We start from the raw sequence: 20,396 nt of genomic DNA on the forward strand, positions 1-20,396 counted from the left end.
ATCGTCCAGGGGTCAAACCTGTTCATCTAGGTGACACATAGGGGATCCGGTGCTCTGGCAGGGGCGAACCCTGGATGATCCCAGGATAAACCTTAGGTCTAGCTGTGGCCACAGTAGACTTGAATTGTGAGCTGTAGGCAAAATTGCGTGAACCTCTTCCAAAGAATCACTGCAAACACTTGAAATTCAGTGTCATCTGTAAATACAACACTTTGTTGCAGGCCTGGTCCACGTATAGTTTATTGATGTAATAAAAGTACAGTTAGTGTTAGATCCAACCACAAAAGAGGAAAAAAGAATGAGTGGAGGGGGGGAATTATTATACAGCACAGAGAAGGAAAATAAGATGTTTTGTGACATATTCCCTAAATAAAAAAGGTTCCTAAAATATATTCAGTGTACCTGAAATCTATCGTTAACAAAAAAATATAATAAAATAATAAAACAAAATAAAACACATGGATGTTAATAGCAACAAGGTGCATAAAAACCAAAACATCAAATATTACCAAGCAACTCAGTGATGAAACTAGGCAACTCTGCTAACAAGGCAGGATGTTTTATGATTGGCTTGAAATATCACCTCTACCAAATAGGTAACTGGAACATTTAATTATTAGATGCACAATATTAGCATGAACTTTTCACAGCTATAGGCAGGGGGAGAATTCTCTCTGAGCTGGCAAAGCAACTGAAACGTCAAAAACCTCTTTAACTTTCAATTAAAAGAGAATTTATCCACATAAATTACAGAAGAAGAGCCGTGCTGGATCAGGCCAAGGAGTCATCTAGTCCAGCCAGATGCTTCTAGGAAGACCGCAAGCGGGGCCCGAAGCCCTTCCCCTGTTCTTTGGCCCCTGGCAAACTCGCACGCTGCCTCTAGACGCGGAGGGTCCATTCAGCGATCGTGGCAAATAGCCTTATCCTTTATTCTTTTTAAAAGCCAGTGGCCGTCTCCACATGGTAGCAATGAATTAATGCGCTATGTGAAAAACTGTGTGCATGCGGGGGGTGGGTTTCCTATGCTGAAAATCAACTTTATTGGGTGAACCCAATTTCTAGTATTGCAAAAGAGAAAAATATTTGCTTTCTCCACAACTGTTTATAATTTTATGAACACCCCCCCCCGTCATCTTTTTTCCTGAACTAAAATCCCCCCGACGTTGCTAGCCTCTTGAGATCAAACCCTTCCTTTCCCCCTAACCCCACTTGGACATTAACACAGCATTTAAAAACCCTCTCGTAGTACAACGTGACCAAAAAACAACGTTACTCCAAAACTTCTACATCAGCCTTCCTCAACCTGGGGCGCTCCAGATGTGTTGGACTACAACTCCCAGAATGCCCCAGCCAGCTGGCTGGGGCATTCTGGGAGATGCAGTCCAACACATCTGGAGCGCCCCAGGTTGAGGAAGGCTGTTCTACATGATTTCACAGGCAATAAACATAATTTTTTTTTTTAAAAAAAAAAAAGCAAAACCGAAAAGGGGAAAAATGTTCTCCTTAAAAACTAGCTTTATAAATGCAGAATATATTGCATTAAGAACTGCTGGCATTTTGTTTTTTATTTAAGAAAATAGATTGTGCGATTGTGGCTACAAATGTACTGCTGCAAAGCAATGTTTCTTTGTTTGTTTTTTTAAAAAAAAGTTAAGTAAAAATTTATCTGAACATCAATCCAGCAACAGAGCACAAGTTGCCTTCAAGTGTGGCTGCAATCACACTATGGAAGGCTCAGACAGTTTTACTGTTGTGATGTATCATTTGATAGAAATTTCCTCAGTGACAAACTCCAGCTCAACATAAAAAATAAATACTTCTTTAAAAAAAGGTGCCTACTTCAAAGCTGCCATTGCAAGCGTGTTCTAAATGTACTGGACTTTGATTGTTTAAGTACCAAAAATGCACCCATTAGCTGAGTTACTGTTGTTAAAAAAAGAAAAAGAAAAAAAAAACCCAACGCTCTTTACGTAAGAGATTGTCCAAAGTAGAAAAGGGGTCAGAACCACAAACTAACTGAATTAGTGCAGTATTTGTAGCCAGGCTTCTAAAATCAGATATAGAAAATATAAATAGACTGCTTTTAGGTGGTGAGTCACCAGTGTCCAAGAAAAAAAGAACAATTGTGAAGGGGAGAAAAATGCTCAGTTGACTTGATCCAGGGCTTTGAGCAATTCTTCGCCTTGTAGCAGATTTCGGTTGCCTTGTATGGGAGCATTCACTTCACAGTCGTAGCTGGTAAGTTGTGGTAGTCCCTTCTCGTCCATCGATTGCCCTAGAAGTTTACTTGCTATATCTGAAAGGGGAAAAGGGAATGTATGTTATTTGCACAAACACACACACAGAAGTATTCCTAAGTATGTTGATTTGGCAACTGAAAGTACAAGTCACATTAGATGTGCTAAAGATTTCAATAATGGCACCTGATAACTAGATCTCCGGGTATGCTGCCATTTTCTGGGGGAGTAGAGAAAACAAGCACAGAAGCATGTTTCTGTCACTTAAGGCTATGAAAAGGCAACTTGGAAAAGGGTGTGGTCAATGTTTTATGTAATCTGAAGCGAGAGGAACGTCTGAATAAGATTTCTAGCAGTCAGTCCTGGAGTTTGCCCTACCCATAACTAGCCAAATAGTAAAACAAAACAAAAAGAGAGAGAAAAGGGCTGCTCCCCCACCCACCCACCCACCCAATATGCACATTTTCAGAGGTGGCAGAATCCAGCTTTTCTAGGCCCAAAATCTGAGTGCAGAACTTTACCGTTATTCTTTTCAATATAAAGCACATCTGGACATATGAATTAGTAATCAAACAGATAAGGAATGGCTGCGAGATCCTAGCCTCCCATTCTCTAACTCCCATTCCAAGACACCTGAGTCCAGCCCTCACATACACATAAAAAGGCTCCCTCAATAGCTCTCCCTTCAGGAATGGCTCGTTCCATTACTCTCCTCCCGCTACGCTGCTTCGGATTTCCTTCAATCTTTTATGGAGAATACAGAAGTCACTATTCTTTCCTTCAAGGGGCATACAGTCTGTTCCGCCTTCTGGGACCCCTTCCAGACGAATGGAAGCTCCCTGGCATTTGGGAGGTTTGCACAAGTCAGAGTGAAAGAAAGGGAGAGCACCTGACCTGACTTGCTTTACAGGCACGACTTCATGAACACTGCAATATTAGTTCAGTACACACAGAGACACTGACCTGATGGTAATAAAATGACTGTTTTCGCTGCCACCTCATTCTGTCCATTAGGTTTACATCCTTTTACACGCTTCCAGGCCAGGGAGACATTTGTTCCAGGAGAACCTGACTGTGCCAGTAATGTGCCCTTCAAACACACACAGGAAGTTTTATTTAATGTAATCCCAGAGATATTACATAAACATACTATTGAGAAGACGTTAATCAACTACTATGTGGGGAAAAAAGGCTCTTATTTTAAAAGCAAGTGTCCTGCAAACAAGAAAATCTTTGAGACAGCAAGGAAACACTTTCTGGGCAAACCCCACTGCAATCCAATGGAATGGTGCCAAGCAAATTTTATTTAATTTGATGAGACTTCAACAGTGAAGTATATGAGGGGAAAGAAGACTGACCATCTTTCAAGCAATTCCTGGTTCATTTCCCATCTTCCAAACTTCAGGACACAGCATGACGTTTCCACCTGACCCTTGAGTGCTGCTTATTTTGGAGCCTCAGAACACAACTTTAAGCACATTTAGTTGGGACTCACTCCCAAGTAAAAATGCATAGAACCTAGCAGTCAGTGTTCCCCAGCCATCCACATAGGGATGTTTGCTGGATGAAATTGGCAAGAAGTATCTGCCCTGTTTAACTGGCTTCATCGCTGCTCTCAGCCTTAGTATTCCTCAACTGCAAAATGGGCCACATTGGGCCACATTTTTGTATATTCCTCCTGGCGAATTTTAAGGGTTTTGATGTTAGAATCCCTGATCCATAGTAACTAAGACACGGATTTGTTTTTGTAAATTCAAGGTAACCCAAGGCATGGCTCATGAGACACAACTGGTGACTGTACCTGGCTTCAACACACCATTTTGAGGCTGGCTCCAATTGATGGACCACAAGGTTCTGGAAGGAGAGCATGCAAAGCCTGAAGTCTGCCAGCCCTTGTTCTACAGGACGCATTCCAGTAGGTTAAGGCCGGGGAGAAGCAATTGGGAATTGCTGTAGTACTTACGTTAAAGAGGAACACCTATATTTCTAAAGTGTTGAACTAATAAGAGAATTGTTCTCTCAAGATACAAACGTGCAAAAGGCAGAACCATGAATCTCATTATGCAGGCTGAGTGGTTCCAACTTGATCCTACAGTTACCATCCTCAACAGTATACATAGAAGGAGGGCCCTGTGCTCCGAGAACCATCTTTCATGTGGATATGCATAAGACATCCACTGGACACCTGAGCAATTTCCAGCAAGGGAAATTTTAAAGGACTTCTACATAAACACCACCATTGATATTAAAACCAACAGTTTAGGGGTGAATCCAAAAGCCACTGAAGTTCGTTGTCAAAATGAATTCCTTTTCCTATTGCAAGCTTATCAGCACAACTTTTTTTTAAAAAAAGACCACTACAGGAGACCTGCATTAGGCATGAGCGTTCTATGTTTGCTATATTGCACTTCATTATTTAATGTCTCTAGTTTATTCCCTTACCCCACAGGTTCATGGCATGAGGCAATGATCAAAATACAAATATACAAAGAATAAACAAAGTTTTTTTAAAAAACCAAGCACATGAAAATGCTATGAACATTACACCCAAGTGGTACAGCCTGACAGTCAAAAGCCAGTGATAAAGGGGGAGGGGGGTATTTTTAACAACTCTTTAAAAAGTGCTTAAAGCCTTTTACATTGAAGAACAGCCAAGCAACTCAGGGGTCCTGCACAGGCCACACACCATTTGCAAGTGCTGAATTTCTTTTAAAAAATGTTTCTAAGTTTTAAAAATGTCAACTGTATTAGCTACAGAGTAACAAAAGTGTCAAAATCAGCTTGTTTGCAAACTAATTTTTAACTTTTTGGTACTTCGTAGCTAGAACACCCCACCCCACCCCAAAAAAGCAATTTTATCTGCATTCCCTATCACCACCACTGCCATGGCCCTAATCTAAATTTAATCATAGAATCATAGAATAGCAGAGTTGGAAGGGGCCTACAAGGCCATCGAGTCCAACCCCCTGCTCAATGCAGGAATCCACCCTAAAGCATCCCTGACAGATGGTTGTCCAGCTGCATCTTGAAGGCCTCTAGTGTGGGAGAGGCCACAACCTCCCTAGGTAACTGATTCCATTCTTGTACTGCTCTAACAGTCAGGAAGCTTTTCCTGATGTCCAGCTGGAATCTGGCTTCCTTTAACTTGAGCCCGTTATTCCGTGTCCTGCACTCTGGGAGGATCAAGAAGAGATCCTGGCCCTCCTCTGTGTGATAACCTTTTAAGTATTTGAAGAGTGCTATCATGTCTCCCCTCAATCTTCTCTTCTCCAGGCTAAACATGCCCAGTTCTTTCAGTCTCTCTTCATAGGGCTTTATTTCCAGACCCCTGATCATCCTGGTTGCCCTCCAGCTTGTCATGGTGCTGCTAAAATGTTTGCTCCGTTTCACTTAGGGAAAATAACATTTCTGTGTGTATTTCTATGTCAAACAGCACGTTAAGGAGCTCTTTCAGGAAGTGCATTTGTTCTTTGTGCGTGCACATGCACAAATTGATGACCTTGTCCATACCTTTTGAAGCCTTTGAGTCCACTAGGCAATATGGACTTTAGTGCAGAACCTGCACTAAACTCTGCAGCCTGTGGTCTGGAAAAAAAAATGATGGCTACCGATAGGCCATCCAGTTTTAGAATAGAGGCAGGTGTACGTTAAATAAAAAACGATTGAGTCTTCTGTGTGCAGAGAGGGCATATTCAGACTTGTTTTTAAATAGCAGCAGTTCTTCACACTAAAAAGGGTGTGTTGTGTGGTGGAAGCATGTATGGTGTCTGCTTTTGGGCGGCTCCTTTTCATTTCAGTGGAGAACTTCACGGTGGACTGTGACCCAATTGTAATGACAATTTGACGACGTCAGAAAAATGCCAAATTTAAGAAGATATAACACCCTCAATTAAAACCAGGCAGGAGAGAGGAATCTTTGAAAACTTACAATTCCCACTGCTTGGAAAAGCAAGCCATCTTGTTCCATCTTTCGTTTCCTCTGAATATTTTGTAGCGCTATTAACTTTGGATTGATTTCTTCATTCACTGTAGTTGATCTACTGAGGAAAATAGATTCAGACAGTTTAATTTCTACTCCCAATCCACATACAGGAACATAGGAAGCTGCCTTATATTAGACCATTGGTCCATCTAGACCATTGACTGGCACTCTAACTAGCCCTCTCTTCAGGAATTCAGGCAGGAATTTTTCCAGCCTTACCTGGAGATGTTGGGAATTGAACCTAGGACTTTTGGCACACAAAGATTGTGCTTTACTACTAAGCTACACGCTCTGGCTTCTGCCTTACGTTAGAAGAACTGTCTCATGTTAAAATAAATGGCATATATGGCCTTAGCTAGACCTAAGGATTATCCCAGGCAAATGGAGGGGTCGTCTCTGCCTGCTCCTGGTATCCCCTGTGTGTCATTCGGATGTACAGGGATGATCCCAGGATATAGGCCTGGTCTAGCCATGGCCTATGTGTCATCTTTCAGATAAAAGGAAGTTCCACAATGCTCTTTTGCAAAAATGTGAGCTCCCTGGGTGTTAGGTCCATAGAACCCTGGTACACGTGAAGCAAAATGGAGAAGAGTGTCTTTCCTTATCACCAAATAGCCACTGAATTTTAGGATTGTGCTAAAATGGTGTAGGGCAGTGTGTGTGTGTATGAGAGAGAGAGAGAGAGAGAGAGAGAGAGAGAGAGAGAGAGAGAGACAGAGAGAGAGAGCACATTTAGAGGGACCAGAGATCAAGTCAGCACTTCAGATGTACATGCCTCCATCGGGTGTAGTCAAAACACAACCCACTCCCTATTGGTTTAGCTTCCCTTCAACCTGTTCTCCCTGCTCCACTTTCCATGCTCAGCCAGCCCTCGCATCTCCTGTCTTTTCCTGCTCCCATGTGTTTAGAGTGGAACTGGAGTCATGTTTCTGTAGCATCCAGCCTCATGGTAATCACCTGCTACAGGTTCACAATACAAAACCGAATGTCAGAGGGAGTGTGACTGTTTGCATATGACTCAAAAACTGAACTATAATCTCTGTACCACATTGGGAAATTGTTCAGCTTTGGGAATGGACAAAATATTAGACAGGGGAGAAAGAGGGTGAGGGTAGCAATTACCATGTGTTAAGAGCATCAGAGCCGGACCTAGAATCTCTAGGTTCCAAGTCTCAGCCCTGCTCTAAATTTGGTGGGCAGCTTGGGCAAGTCACTCTTTATCATGAGCCTCAGTTCCCCAACTGTAAACGGGAAACAATAACCACCTTGAGGGATTATAAAAACATTCTGTGCAGGAGAATGTGACGTAGAGATGATAAAAGCATTGTAAAAGCCAGGAACTGGGCATGTGTGTAAACACACACACACACAAAAGCAGCTCAAACAAAAGCCTTGCTACAATTCCTTGCTGAACAGAAGTACAGCATACACAACCGCCCAAGGGGCTTCGGCTATTGGGTGGTATAAAAATGCAATAAAATAAAATAATAAATTAATTGCTCCCCTCTTTGTAATTGCATATATTACATGACTGGTTTTAAGATCAAATAGGCCCATATTATTTAAATCTACCTTTTACCCAACGTGACTGTCAATAAGTTTGGTGCTCCTGGACTCGGTTTCTCTTTCTGCTCTATTGTGCCTTTTCCTGCTCTGACCGGGGATGCAGTTCGACTGGGATTCTCCGTATAGGGTGATGCTGGAGCACTGTTGCTGTCCACGGTGATGTGAACAGGAGCTACAAGTGCCTTCAAGTCATCCTCATGTTTGATTGTCACTGGCTTTATCTTGTCTGTAGCAGGCGGCGACAATGGAGCAGGATGAAATTCCGTGACCGTGGCCACGTTGGAAGGAGAGCTGGCAGAGCTGGCAGAACTGCTCTCCAGTGGAGAAAGCTGGTCAAAGGAACGTAACTGGAAATCATCATCCATGGGGATATAGGGTGCTAACATTTCCAAATCTAAATCAGTTTCCTGAAATGTAAAAAAACAACACAAGGATATTTAATTGCACGATTTGGCAGAAGAAAAATCAACACTGCAGTGATTGTTAATTTGCAATTAGGGCTGACGTCCACCAAGAACTGCTGCTTTGTAAAGCCTTATGTGGGAAAGGAAAGGAAAGGAACCTCTCATGCAAGCACTGTCATTACTGACTCTTGGAGGGACACCAGCTTTCGCTGACGTTTTCTTGGCAGGCCTTATAGCGGGGTGGTTTGCCGTTGCCTTCCCCGGCCATTATTACCTTTCCCCCAGCTAACTGGGTACTCATTTTACCGACCTCGGGAGGATGGAAGGCTGAGTCGACTCAACCCGGCTGCCTGAAACCAGCTTCTGCTGGGATCGAACTCAGGCCGTGGGGAGAGTTTCAGCTGCAGAAACTGCTGCTTTACCGCTCTGCGCCACACGAGGCTCTTATGTGGGAGACCCAGTGAAACGAATGAAGATGGTGAGCGAAAACGCAGAACAGAGGCAACAGTTGCAATAAGCACCAGAAAAACAATGCCGAACGGCACACAACGGCACCAAAAATATTCAATGGGGTAAAAGATTTTTTTACGACACGATAGCAGGGTATAATTAATGTAAGTGTACACGTATGCATATATAGACCTTAGCTAGACCAGGCTTTATCACGGGGCAAACTCCGGGATCGTCCCTGTGCGTCCACATGACGCACAGGGGATCCCGGGATCAGGGAGGGATGATCCCTCTCTTGCCCCAGGATAGAGCCCTACACTTTGGGCCCGGTTTTTCCATGGTGAGCCCAAGACCGCAGAACGTGTGGCCCGTTGCTGTGGTTTGACCCAGCTCTGCACGATTACTCACGCGGAGCCAGGAGCACTGCACCCATCGGGGTTAGGGTGGGGGGAGTGGGGAAACGAAATTAAATTAAAAAAAACCACTTACCTTCAGCACACGAGCGTTCATGCGCTGCTTCTCCTTTAAAAAATAAAAAATGGCGGGCGCGACGCCTCTCTTCCTGAGGTCGTTGCGCCTCATGTGTAAACGGAGGAGGGATCTCGCGTTAAACACAATGCGAGATCTTCCCTCCTCCGTCCTGGATTATAAGGTAGGTCTAGCTAAGGCCATAGTAACAAGTTACACAAAGCAGATTCATAAATGTGTCATACAGTTGCTGAGCAAAGTAAGATGTAACAGGCCTCCGGTTTCTTAAATGTGTTTTGCCACAGCTTCTTCAGACCTTGTTATGGTTACTGAAAGATGGTGAGCAACATAGCTTTGAGGGGCTTGCAGAGCTAGGCTACTATATACATGCACCTGATACAATGGTTTTACTGTTATTTTATATAGGTATTAGCTGCCCGTGGTTATGGAGTGTATACATTTTAAAGTAAATAAGCAACCCACCAACCAACTAACCTGAGGTTTTCCTAATCTTCCTGCACCAAATCTCAGCCCTGCTTTTTAAACATGGGAAATTTAAAGAAGAAATTGGCTGCACAGCCATGGGATGTATCAAGAAGTAAAACACTCTGAAAAGGTTCAGCGCACACATGGACAGTGCTCAGTTCTGGATCACAGCCATGATGTTTTATTCCCTTCACCCTCAGTCAAAAGTGATGCAGATTAGTGTCAGAGAAGTTATGCCCAAAACATTGTTAAGCAACACTGCACACATTAGGAACTGCCAACAGTAATGTGTCCTCTGCCATGCCACCATAGCGGCCTAGAAATCTCATGTCAAGTTTTAGCTAATGTGCTCACCTGCATAGAGTACGGGATCTTTGACTCTGGGTCTATTGCAAATAGCTTTTCCACCAGCTCCAGTTTGAACCCACTGGCTATGTCATTATCCACATCAAAGCAATAGTCATTGGGAGGACTACTGGGCTGTGAAGACAATACACATTTCTATTCAGTAAAACGTTCACCCAACTGTAATGAACTTGATTTCATGCAATAGAAATAAGTGGTACCTATATTCATAGATTTCCCCCAAATTTTAAACGTTAAGAGTTTCCTACAATTAGGATGAGGCGTGATAGAAGTACTAGATTGTAGCTGGCTTGCTAAAACTCAAGACAAATTTAAAGACACACTTAAAGTAAAAAATAAATAAATTCACAATCACTTCTCAAATCTCTCCCCCGCAAAAAAAACCCTTTTGTTTGAAGGACAGAACCCAGAAAGTTATCTAGGGATACCTTTCATTTGACCACTGGTAGAGCAGGTAGCAAGTTGTCCGATGGAGAATTCTTGTACAACTCAAAATGCAAATTAACCTGTCAACTCAGATGAGTCAAATGAAGTGGGGTGGGGGGAGGTATCACCTGACCCATTCTAGACCTTATCAGTCTTCAGCTTCTATGCTGATCCAGAACAGTCAAAATTGCTATCGCACCTCTGGCTGAAAAAGAAAAGATTTCTGATGGACAAGTAGTGTGGGAACTGGCTGTATTGCTGGATCTAGATACAGACAACCTAGATCTGAATACCCACTCAACATGGAAGCTCACTAGAAGAGGCTGGGCCAATCTCTCTCTCTCTCTCTCTCTGCTCTATCTCACAGAACTGTTGCAAGGACAAAATAGGGTAACTCCCAAGAACACTACTTTAAGCTTCGTGGAAGAATTCAAGGATACAAGGATACAAAGCTATCAACGACTTAAAACTGGAACCGAATCTTTTATTCACAGGTCAGAATCAGTTGAATATTGCAGGTCTGCCACAGATTATCAGACGACTGACCTCAGGTGAGCTTTGGGTGGTGCTTCCATCGGAAGGAGTGGCTGGCTGGTCTTGCGTCCGACGGACGGAGAAAGCAAGGTCCAAGGGCTCTGTGCTGGGCTCCAGCTTGGACACCACCTCTCTATTGAGTGCTGGGTCAGCACTGCTACGGAGCGGCTTTGTAGCTTCAGAAGCAGGTAGTGGGGACATTGCCAAATTTATACTCTGCAATTTCTCACTGGATGAGGGGAGCATTACATCGTTATACAAAGGAACGTCATCAAACTGTTGCTCATCAGACTCTACAAAAATTAAAAGAAATCATCGACCTAAGTAAGAAGTGTTGTATCGCATTTCAAGGGCCTCATTAAAATGCACCAGATACCGAGGGCATCCGATAAAACATGCAGATTGGGTTTTGTTTTTTTTAAAACATACTTTATAGCTAACTTTACTCATCAGCAGGTTCTTTGCACTAAATGCACACCCACCATCACTGCCGAAATCTAATGCTATTATGGTGTCTCCAGCCGCAGGAGCAAGGTAGGTTAACGCATCTGGTTCCTTCTTAAGTTTCTCGAAGAGGATGCTGCTGTCTTCCTGTTCAGGACTGTCAAGGATTTTGATCACTCCAATCTCAGGTGAATCCACCGGTTTCAACATACACTCAGTTTGCTGGAGCGAAAAAATCAAGTCCCCTTCAACAACACCACTGCAGAAAAGCAGAGAAGGAAATGTTAGAGCGCGGTTACTGGCCTGTAATGCCCATTTTATCACACAGTGGCTTTCAGTACTTCACGGAACTCTTTCCTGCTGAAGACTGCCCACCCCCAGGATCTGCCACAGGGCCCCTGGTCACTGCTGAGAATCCTGAAGTGTGCTATAGAGGTCAAACTTAGACCATATAAAGATCTTGCCAGACCAATTGCACTTTGACATCACTCTGCACGTTAGAACATATCCAACATTCCCCCATGGCTGTGGATAGCAGGGAATAAACCTCAGTGGTGGATCTTTCAGGAAACCTATCCACCATTACTCAGTTTCTCACTGAGGAACCCTAGGACTCTCCAGAACAGAGTTAACAAAAACCACTCCAGCACTTACTTGGGAATAAGCCTGAACAAAGCCGTGAACACACACACACAGAGGCCTTAGCTAGACCGGGCGAAATCCCGGGGCAAACCCCGGGATCATCCCTGTGCGTCCACATGACACACAGGGGATCCAGGGATCAGGGAGGGATGATCCCTCCCTTGCCCCGGGATCTCGCCCTCCACTTTGGGCCCACTGCCGCTGCTTGATCCAGCTCCACGCGATTACTCACACGGAGCCGGGGAAATTAATTTTAAATTTAAAAAACCCCTTACCTTTGCGCATGACCATTTATGCGCTCTGTCTTTTAAAAAAAATAAAAGGCAGGCGCGACGCCTCTCCTCCTGAGGTCGTCACGCCTTACGTGTAAGCGGAGGAGGGATCTCGCGTTAATCACAACGCGGGATCTTCCCTCCTCCGTCGTGGGATAGAAGGTAGGTCTAGCTAAGGTCACGGAGAGAGAATTGGGCTGCATGTGCCATTAGTAGCATGGCAAGAAGAATGCTCCCCAGACTAATACAATATGAGAACAAGTCTGAGAAAATATGAAGTCGTAAGCAAAACATAACATGTCAGGCCACATGGCTCGCATCAAGGGAGCCTGTGCTGAATTAGTCAGTCGCACTGGACTCAAAATTGCATTCATGTACATGTTTTGTAAGCTTACTGTCTCTATTTTGTTTTATAGATTAAAAATATTTATTACAAGACAGAAGATTACAAGCAGCGTACAATTTTTGCAGTGTAAAATATCAAGTCTAATAGAACTGTAAAAAGAATTGTACTTGTTTGAAATAGCCGGCCATGATGAAGGGTTAAATATGGCATAACACACATTGGGTTCCATTTATTAATACACATTTTTCTTTGCGCCCTTCTATGAACTGTTCTTCTGCATGAAAATATCATTGGGAAGATATCATGCACAGCACTGTAGACACACAAAATTCCCACAGGGGTCCCATGCAGGATTCCTTTTTCCACCTGCTCCCAACACACACGCACACACACACGGTTATTACACACAATGCACCAGGTCATTAGAGGAAATGAGAGGACTGTGCAGGGCTCCTTGTGCCTCCATTAAGCCCTCCCTCCCTGCACACTGCAAGTGACTTGTGCTCCAGAGCGTAAGTTGCATCACACAGAGATAAAGTGCTATGGATGGCACACCTGCACACACGTGTGCGAGACACACTCCCTGGAATGGCTAGCTCTGCTGGTTGCGCCAACGATGGAACAGGGCTACTAAACCACATATAGGAATCTGCACAGGGGACAGCAATGGAATTGGAACACCTTTATTTCAAGTATTTTAAAGCCACTTTCAGTGGGCACCCTCGCAAAGTGACGTACAAAAAAAGTAGCGAGGCACAAATTAAGACTGAAAAGTAATCCCATCAAAACAGATGTATAGATTATTTTGTGAAGCTCCTCTGGAGGCATAAGCTATGGTATCAATTAAAGGCAGCCATGGACAGAAAGATCTTCAAGGCCTGCCTAAATGCTAGCGACCAGAGAGGTTTGCTTGGCGCCTACAGTGTACTCCTTCCGTCGCCAGCTGAAGACCTTTTTATTTTCTCAGTATTTTAACACCTAATTTAACTTAAATTTAAACTTTGCTGTTTTAATTCCATACTTTAACCTATATCAATTTTTGCTGTGTGGTTTTACCCTGGTTGCGTTTTTTATATTGTATTTTGTATTTGTGTTTTCAGACTGTTGGTTGTTTTATTATGCTTTTCATGGTTTTAATTTTTGTGAACTGCCCAGAGAGCTTCGGCTATTGGGCGGGATAAAAATGTAATAAATAAATAAATAAAAATAGTGTAGGAAGAGCAAGAATCTAGGCTTATTTTTTAATATACACACAGCATGATTCAGATTAACTTGAGACCTTAAGTATATGTGTCCCAAAAGTGTGCAGCGGAATCAAAACTGGGGACTGTATCCAACAGAACAGACACTGCTGACGGAACGGATTCCCCTTGGAGCCTTCCCTGTGCCTCCCCAAATCTGCTCTACAGACCTCTTTGGAGCAGATCGTAGGCAGGGAAAGGGTATGGGGAAGGAGAGGAAGGGAAAGTCCCATAGCACAAGCGGAAGTCCATTGGATATACTGTATATGTGTGTGTTATTGAGCTTGATCAGGTAATCAATGGGGCAAAGTAGATCGGGCATCAGTCTTGTTAGCAATTTCCATTTACGGACATCTCTGATAACATTGTATGAGAATGGACAATACACACAACAGCAGTTTTATGCATTACGCATTCACGTAATGGTTTTCACTGTTTCTCTTAAAACTGAAGGAGAGAATGTTGGTAGCAAAGGCGATACCCTCTCATCAAAGACAAAGTAAATAGCAGCTATTCCACAAGAAGCCAGAGTGTCCAGGCACATCGAGGTCACTAAAACCTGGTTGATGATCTTTGGCCCTGAAGTAAAGCACCCCTACCTAACAGCCAAGCTCACCTCAAGACGTAGTTCACACACACTATACACTGTGGCTGGGAATTCTTAGTGTTGTATATGACAGTCGCTTGAGTCTCAACCCAGACGTAGCCCCCTTGCTTGGCAAGCATTCTGTACTGTCCGGTGGTCACTTGCCCTTTAGCGAACACTGGAAGCAGAAAGAGACCCACGTTATTTATGCAGCTAAGCAGTGTCTAAAAATGTTCACAGTGAAAATGTGAGTAATATTCAGCACAATGCGCTCACTATACACACACACACACACACAATATGTATCACTAATAGAGATGTGAAGGCCCGGAAAACCCTCGGAAAAATTAGAAAAAAAACCAATTTTTTTCCAAAGCCTCTTTTGGTTTTTTTCTGAAAAATTGAAAAAAAATGGAGAAAAAACGGATTACGGGATGTTTTATTTTAGCATGATGAATAAAATGTTTAAGACAAGGTGTTCAGATATTTACTTCTCCAAATGATTTCTAAAAACTGTACAGTATCAGATTACTACAATGTCTGTGCACCAAGGACAAGCAAGTCCTAGGTTGCAAACTGAGACTACAACTCTCAAATGCAAGAGGAAGATGCATTTCTGCCTCTAGGGGGCACTGCCACTGAAGCAGAGATGGAAACTAATTCTGATAGATATAGGTCAGAAAATGAGTCTGATTAAATTTCATGCATATTCAATGAATCTTGGTTCCCCTTTTTCTCAGTTCTTTTTATAGGAACGGGGGCTTTATGTCTTGACACTGGAAGACTAGCGGAAACATAAATAATTTTCTTTGTTACTAGTGTTGGTGGTTTCTTCTGTTGTTTTATATATATATATTTGCCTGCTCCTCATAAACTGGCAGAACCAAAGAGGTTCCTAACAGTTCAGGAGCTTGTAGCTCCATTTGTTACCAAAAAAAGTAAAAAAGTAAATTAAATTTGTAATAATTGTTTGACTACACCGTACTTTTAATATGTTGTTGTTTATTTGTTCAGTCACTTCCGACTCTTCGTGACTTCATGGACCAGCCCACGCCAGAGCTTTCTGTCAGCTGTCGCCACCCCTAGCTCCCACAAGTTCAAGTCTGTCACCTCCAGAATATCATCCATCCATCTTGCCCTTGGTCGGCCCCTCTTCCTTTTGCCTTCCACTTTCCCTAGCATCAGCCTCTTCTCCAGGGTATCCTGTCTTCTCATTATGTGGCCAAAGGACTTCAGTTTTGCCTTTAATACCATTCCCTCAAGTGAGCAGTCTGGCTTTATTTCCTGGAGTATGGACTGGTTTGATCTTCTTGCAGTCCAAGGCACTCTCAGAATTTTCCTCCAACACCACAGTTCAAAAGCATCTATCTTCCTTCGCTCAGCTTTCCTTATGGTCCAGCTCTCGCAGCCATAGGTTACTACGGGGAATACCATTGCTTTAACTATGCGGACCTTTGTTGTCAGTGTGGTGTCTCTGCTCTTAACTATTTTATCAAGATTTGTCATTGCTCTCCTCCCAAGAAGTCAACGTCTTCTGATTTCCTGACTGCAGTCAGCGTCTGCAGTAATCTTTGCGCCCAGAAATACAAAAATGCAATAATTTTATGCCAAACCAACTTGGACATAATTACATTTTACGTTACTAAAGTAAAGTAATTTTCAATCAGTAAAAAAGTGCTAATATTGCATTATTTCCATTTTTCTTGAAAATTTTCGGTATTTTCCAGCAAAAACGTTTTTTCCCCATGTCTTCAAAATTTCCGGAAATTTTACATCTCTAAGTGCAATTCAGCTTTCAATAACTGACCCATTTCTAATTTCCCCCGCCAACTTACTGTCATGATGTGTTTTTGTCAGATGATCAGAGTCCAGGGCGTGATAGTATTCATATATGGAGCGGCCTAATAGCTCTTCGGGATCGTACCCTATCAGTTCTGTAATTCTTTATACAAGAGAGGAGACGGCTGTTAACTTTATTAATAATATCTAGAAATATACATTATCTATAAAGGCAAGTGCTTCATAAGGACAAACGGCTGCAAGAAAAACCACAGCAGCCTGTTAACCACTGCAGCCAACACACATCATCATTATTACTACCTCGGATGCAAGTTAAAAATACAGAAAACAGTCCTACAATTTATACAGAAAACACTCCTACAATTAGCAGCATTCCTCAGCCAGATGGGAGTTGTAGGACTTTTTTCTATCTAAAGATAGTGCCCTAAGTGGCATGTGGCTGTTAAGAAAAGGAAGGTGAACTAAGGTCACTTCCCATATGAAATGAGCACGCCCTGTAAATAACTCATTTTTTAAAAAAAAGGGGGACTAGGAGGCACTTATCTACTAATTAGACACTGATAATCAAGGTGTTCCTAGATTCTCAACATACTCATGTCTGGCTCAGTAACATGCGCAGGTATGTCTCCCTCCCAAATTATTATTTTTGTCATTGTAGACATTCACCTCGAAGTCACATCAAACAGAAATCTAACACTGTACGCAGCAGTTCTAAGTCTGGGAATCCAAGCATGACTCAAGTCCAGTTCATGCTACCAGTTTTAGCTTGCTTTCAAATGTGCTGAAGTCTGCCCAAATTGGCATTACCATGCAGGGAACCAATCAGTAAATGTTTCAATACTCCCATCATACCGCAGCTCGCAGCCTCTTCAAGAAAAGTTCCACAAGTGGATTGAGCAAGTAGATGCTATTTGGAAGGAGACTGAAATAATTGCATGGCCAGAATACCACATAAATGTAGCTGTTACTTTGAGGCAAGATGAGTTATTGTGTTTTTAAATATATGTATTCATTCATTCATTCCCTTATTGCTTGAAGGCACTCAAAGTGATGTACATAAACACAAAATCCTGACCCTAGAATCTATTTTATCATTGACTTCATTTTATAATTGTTAGGCTTTTTCATGATGTTGTGAATTACATGATTTTATATTTTTAAGGTAAACTGTTTCCAGTGCTTGTTTTAAGAAGATCCACTAAAAACACATTAAATGCCATTAGCATTCACAGTAGAAACCCGTCTGCTCCAAGTTGAACACTCACTATTTAGAAGCACCTTCTTTTAGAGTTATTAACTCAAATAGCTTGTTTTTTTTCCAGCCACTTGATGGCAGTATTGCACAGAATATCAGTTCAGGACACAGAGAAAATAGTGCTCAAATCAAGTAATATCACCCCTCTTCTAAAGACAGAAATGTACCCATAATGCTTCTGTTCAGCTTCTAACACAGCCTTCCTCAACCTGGGGCGCTCCAGATGTGTTGGACTACAACTCCCAGAATGCCCCAGTTGGGGCATTCTGGGAGATGCAGTCCAACACATCTGGAGCGCCCCAGGTTGAGGAAGGCTGTTCTAACAGATTCCGTCCCTGATGTGTAAGATGCTCTCTGATGTGATACAATAATATTTGCTTGATTTGGGTTATATGCTTAGGAAATGGTGCAACCATTTCAAAAATGCCGTGTCCATCATGTAATTCATCTGGAAAGTATTTGTATCATCAACTTTCCAAATGCTGCAGAAATTAAGGATGTGCATGAATTCACATTACTGACCAAATAGTTGAACTTTCGAAAGAAACGTGAAGGAAATAAGAATGCAACAGGTTAAGAGAAGGGCCACAGCTCAGTGGTAGAGCCTCTGATTGCATGTAGAAGGCCCCAGGTTCAATCCCTGGAATCTCAAGGTAGGACTGGAAAAAAAACCTGCCTGAAACTAGAGCAGCTGCCAGTCAGTGTCAACAATACTGGGCTAGGTGGGCTGACACAGTATAAGGCATCTTCCTCTATTCCTAGGTCAGTAACCACACACAGGCCTCACTGTGATCATTTATAGGAAACCAACTGGAAAAGTAAGGCATCACTCATTTTCCCACCACCACCACGAGCTTTACCTTTCATCACAGTACGAAAATTTCATGTCAAGGCTGTGGCGGCTGAGGAACGTCTTGCTGTCCAAGGGGACTTCGATATTTGACGGATGAGGAATAGGTTCACAGATTAACACCAAACATGTCATGGGAGGCTTTTTATACCCACACACTGTCTGATTGTTGCAATTGTCGTAGACACGAATGTGCCCTGTGCAGTGAAGTACCTGGGGTGTTGGGGGGGGGGGGGGGAGAGAAAGACTGGTTATTGGTTTATTCAGTCTTCAACCAAACGTTCTCCTACAGCAGCTTACAGATAAATTAAAAAAAAACACCAAAAAAGAGTTCCTGCCTTCCAATCAAAAAAGCACACGAAAAAAAGTGAGGAGGAGGGTAGAGGAAAATAAGGCAATAATTCCTAAAGTTACTTTCTCCGCTGTGGCACCCTGGCTGTGGAATGAGCTCCCCAGAGAGGTCCGCCTGGCGCCTACACTGTACTCCTTTCGTCGCCAGCTGAGGACCTTTTTATTCTCTCAGTATTTTAACACTTAATTTTAACTTAAATTTAAATTTTACTGTTCTAACTCTGTATTTTAATCTTACATCAATTTTGCTGCGTGGTTTTATCCTGGTTGTGCTTTTTATACTGTATTTTGTAATTGTGCTTTTAACATGTTGGTTGTTTTATGATGGTTTTAATTTTCGTGAACCGCCCAGAGAGCTTCGGCTATTGGGCGGTATAAAAATGTAATAAATAAATAAATACATACATGGTAGTTCTTAGGCCAACCTGCTGGGATCATAACAGTTCAGGGAGAAGAGAAGCCAAAAAGAAATGGTCTCTCTGTTGCAGCCTGACAGAACAGGTGCTGCTAGGTGTCAGTTGCCAGAGGCAATGGGGCTTCTCAGCAAAGCCAATAGAATCTATTTCCCCTTCTTTTCCTCTGCTGTACCCTGATGGAAAGCTTGAGAAAGAGAATTCTGTATAAAATGATGAAATACTATATGCCATGGAGCGCCTTTCACCTGTCACAGGTGCCAGAAATGGAAAGAGCAGTAGTGGTTTGTGGCACGCTAAGTCAGGAGTAGGAGGATCAATGGATCTGGATTTGGCATGTGCTCCTGCCTGCTTTTCCAATGCTGTTTGTGCATGCACCTGTGTGTGCTTGTGATTCACAGCTCAATAGAGCTGGAGTGGCACACTCTCCAAATGCAAACTTAACATGGAGCATGCTTGCCAAAAAGCAACTGATATAAACTGGAAGTGACGTACACATTCCTGTGCCTGTGTAGATCTACCCTTCAGATGCACTGCACTACAACTCCCAGCATTCCTGACCATTGACCATGCTGGCTGGGGCTGACAGGAGCTGAAGTCCAAAATATCTGTAGGTTGCCAGATTGGGGAAGGCGAATCCAAGCAGAGCGACTTTAAGAAGAACACTGAGATTGGAAACATCCACCCTGAAACCCCACATCTGGCATACAGTGCACAGAGTTGAGGCTGGGACCAAGCCAAAGTTTAGGGCAGAGGTGACAAGAAGGTTACTGAAGAGTAGTTGCAAAATTTTAATTACCCAAAATAGTCAAAAGCAGTGTATTAATGAGCACAAGATGTGCTCAACTTGCGGTGTGATTACTATTGTTCTCTCTTACCCTCTTTCAGAAGTGTTACTTTGATACTCCTGAAACGCTCACTTGTATATTTATTTATTTTATTACATTTGCTCTCTGGACGGTTCACATGACTGACTGCACTCAAACAAGTCTGGACACCAACCATTCTACTTAAAAAGCTATTGCTTTCAGATCACGGGGAGGATTACCTTCCATGTGGCAGACTTTATATTGACAGTCCTTCCTCTGCTGGTCAACGTACACTTCATTCTGAGGAAAAAGCTGCGTTCTGTATTCTGTTCTTTTCCCTTTTTCACAGGACCTAATGCAAGAGAGTATAACAGATATTTATCACTTCACACAATCCTGAGCACAGGAGCCAGCAAATGAAGCACAATACGTTTTCCCACCCAAATTGTCTTGTTGCGCTCTGCCACA

At 42.7% G+C, this 20,396-nt stretch overlaps 1 protein-coding gene across 2 annotated transcripts in view; it reads right to left on the reverse strand.

Moving 5' to 3' along the window:
* Positions 1-222: 222 nt before the first annotated feature.
* The window catches only part of HIF1A (hypoxia inducible factor 1 subunit alpha), a 55,616-nt gene continuing 35,442 nt past the window's right edge, over positions 223-20,396 (reverse strand). The window contains exons 5-15 of one of the 2 annotated variants that reach the window (XM_063118189.1): positions 20,168-20,280; positions 18,366-18,568; positions 16,286-16,392; positions 14,481-14,628; positions 11,402-11,622; positions 10,932-11,212; positions 9,948-10,073; positions 7,792-8,192; positions 6,166-6,274; positions 3,201-3,327; positions 223-2,296 (exon numbers count right to left, since the gene is read on the reverse strand). In XM_063118189.1, the coding sequence (XP_062974259.1) occupies positions 2,145-2,296; positions 3,201-3,327; positions 6,166-6,274; positions 7,792-8,192; positions 9,948-10,073; positions 10,932-11,212; positions 11,402-11,622; positions 14,481-14,628; positions 16,286-16,392; positions 18,366-18,568; positions 20,168-20,280 (1,988 nt within the window). In that variant the 3' untranslated portion in view covers positions 223-2,144. Of the gene's footprint in view, positions 2,297-3,200; positions 3,328-6,165; positions 6,278-7,791; positions 8,193-9,947; positions 10,074-10,931; positions 11,213-11,401; positions 11,623-14,480; positions 14,629-16,285; positions 16,393-18,365; positions 18,569-20,167; positions 20,281-20,396 lie in introns of both variants that reach the window. The other variant, XM_063118187.1, reaches the window with a different exon arrangement.

The sequence above is a fragment of the Elgaria multicarinata genome, chromosome 2 (assembly GCF_023053635.1).
Source record: "Elgaria multicarinata webbii isolate HBS135686 ecotype San Diego chromosome 2, rElgMul1.1.pri, whole genome shotgun sequence".
NCBI lineage: Eukaryota > Metazoa > Chordata > Lepidosauria > Squamata > Anguidae > Elgaria > Elgaria multicarinata.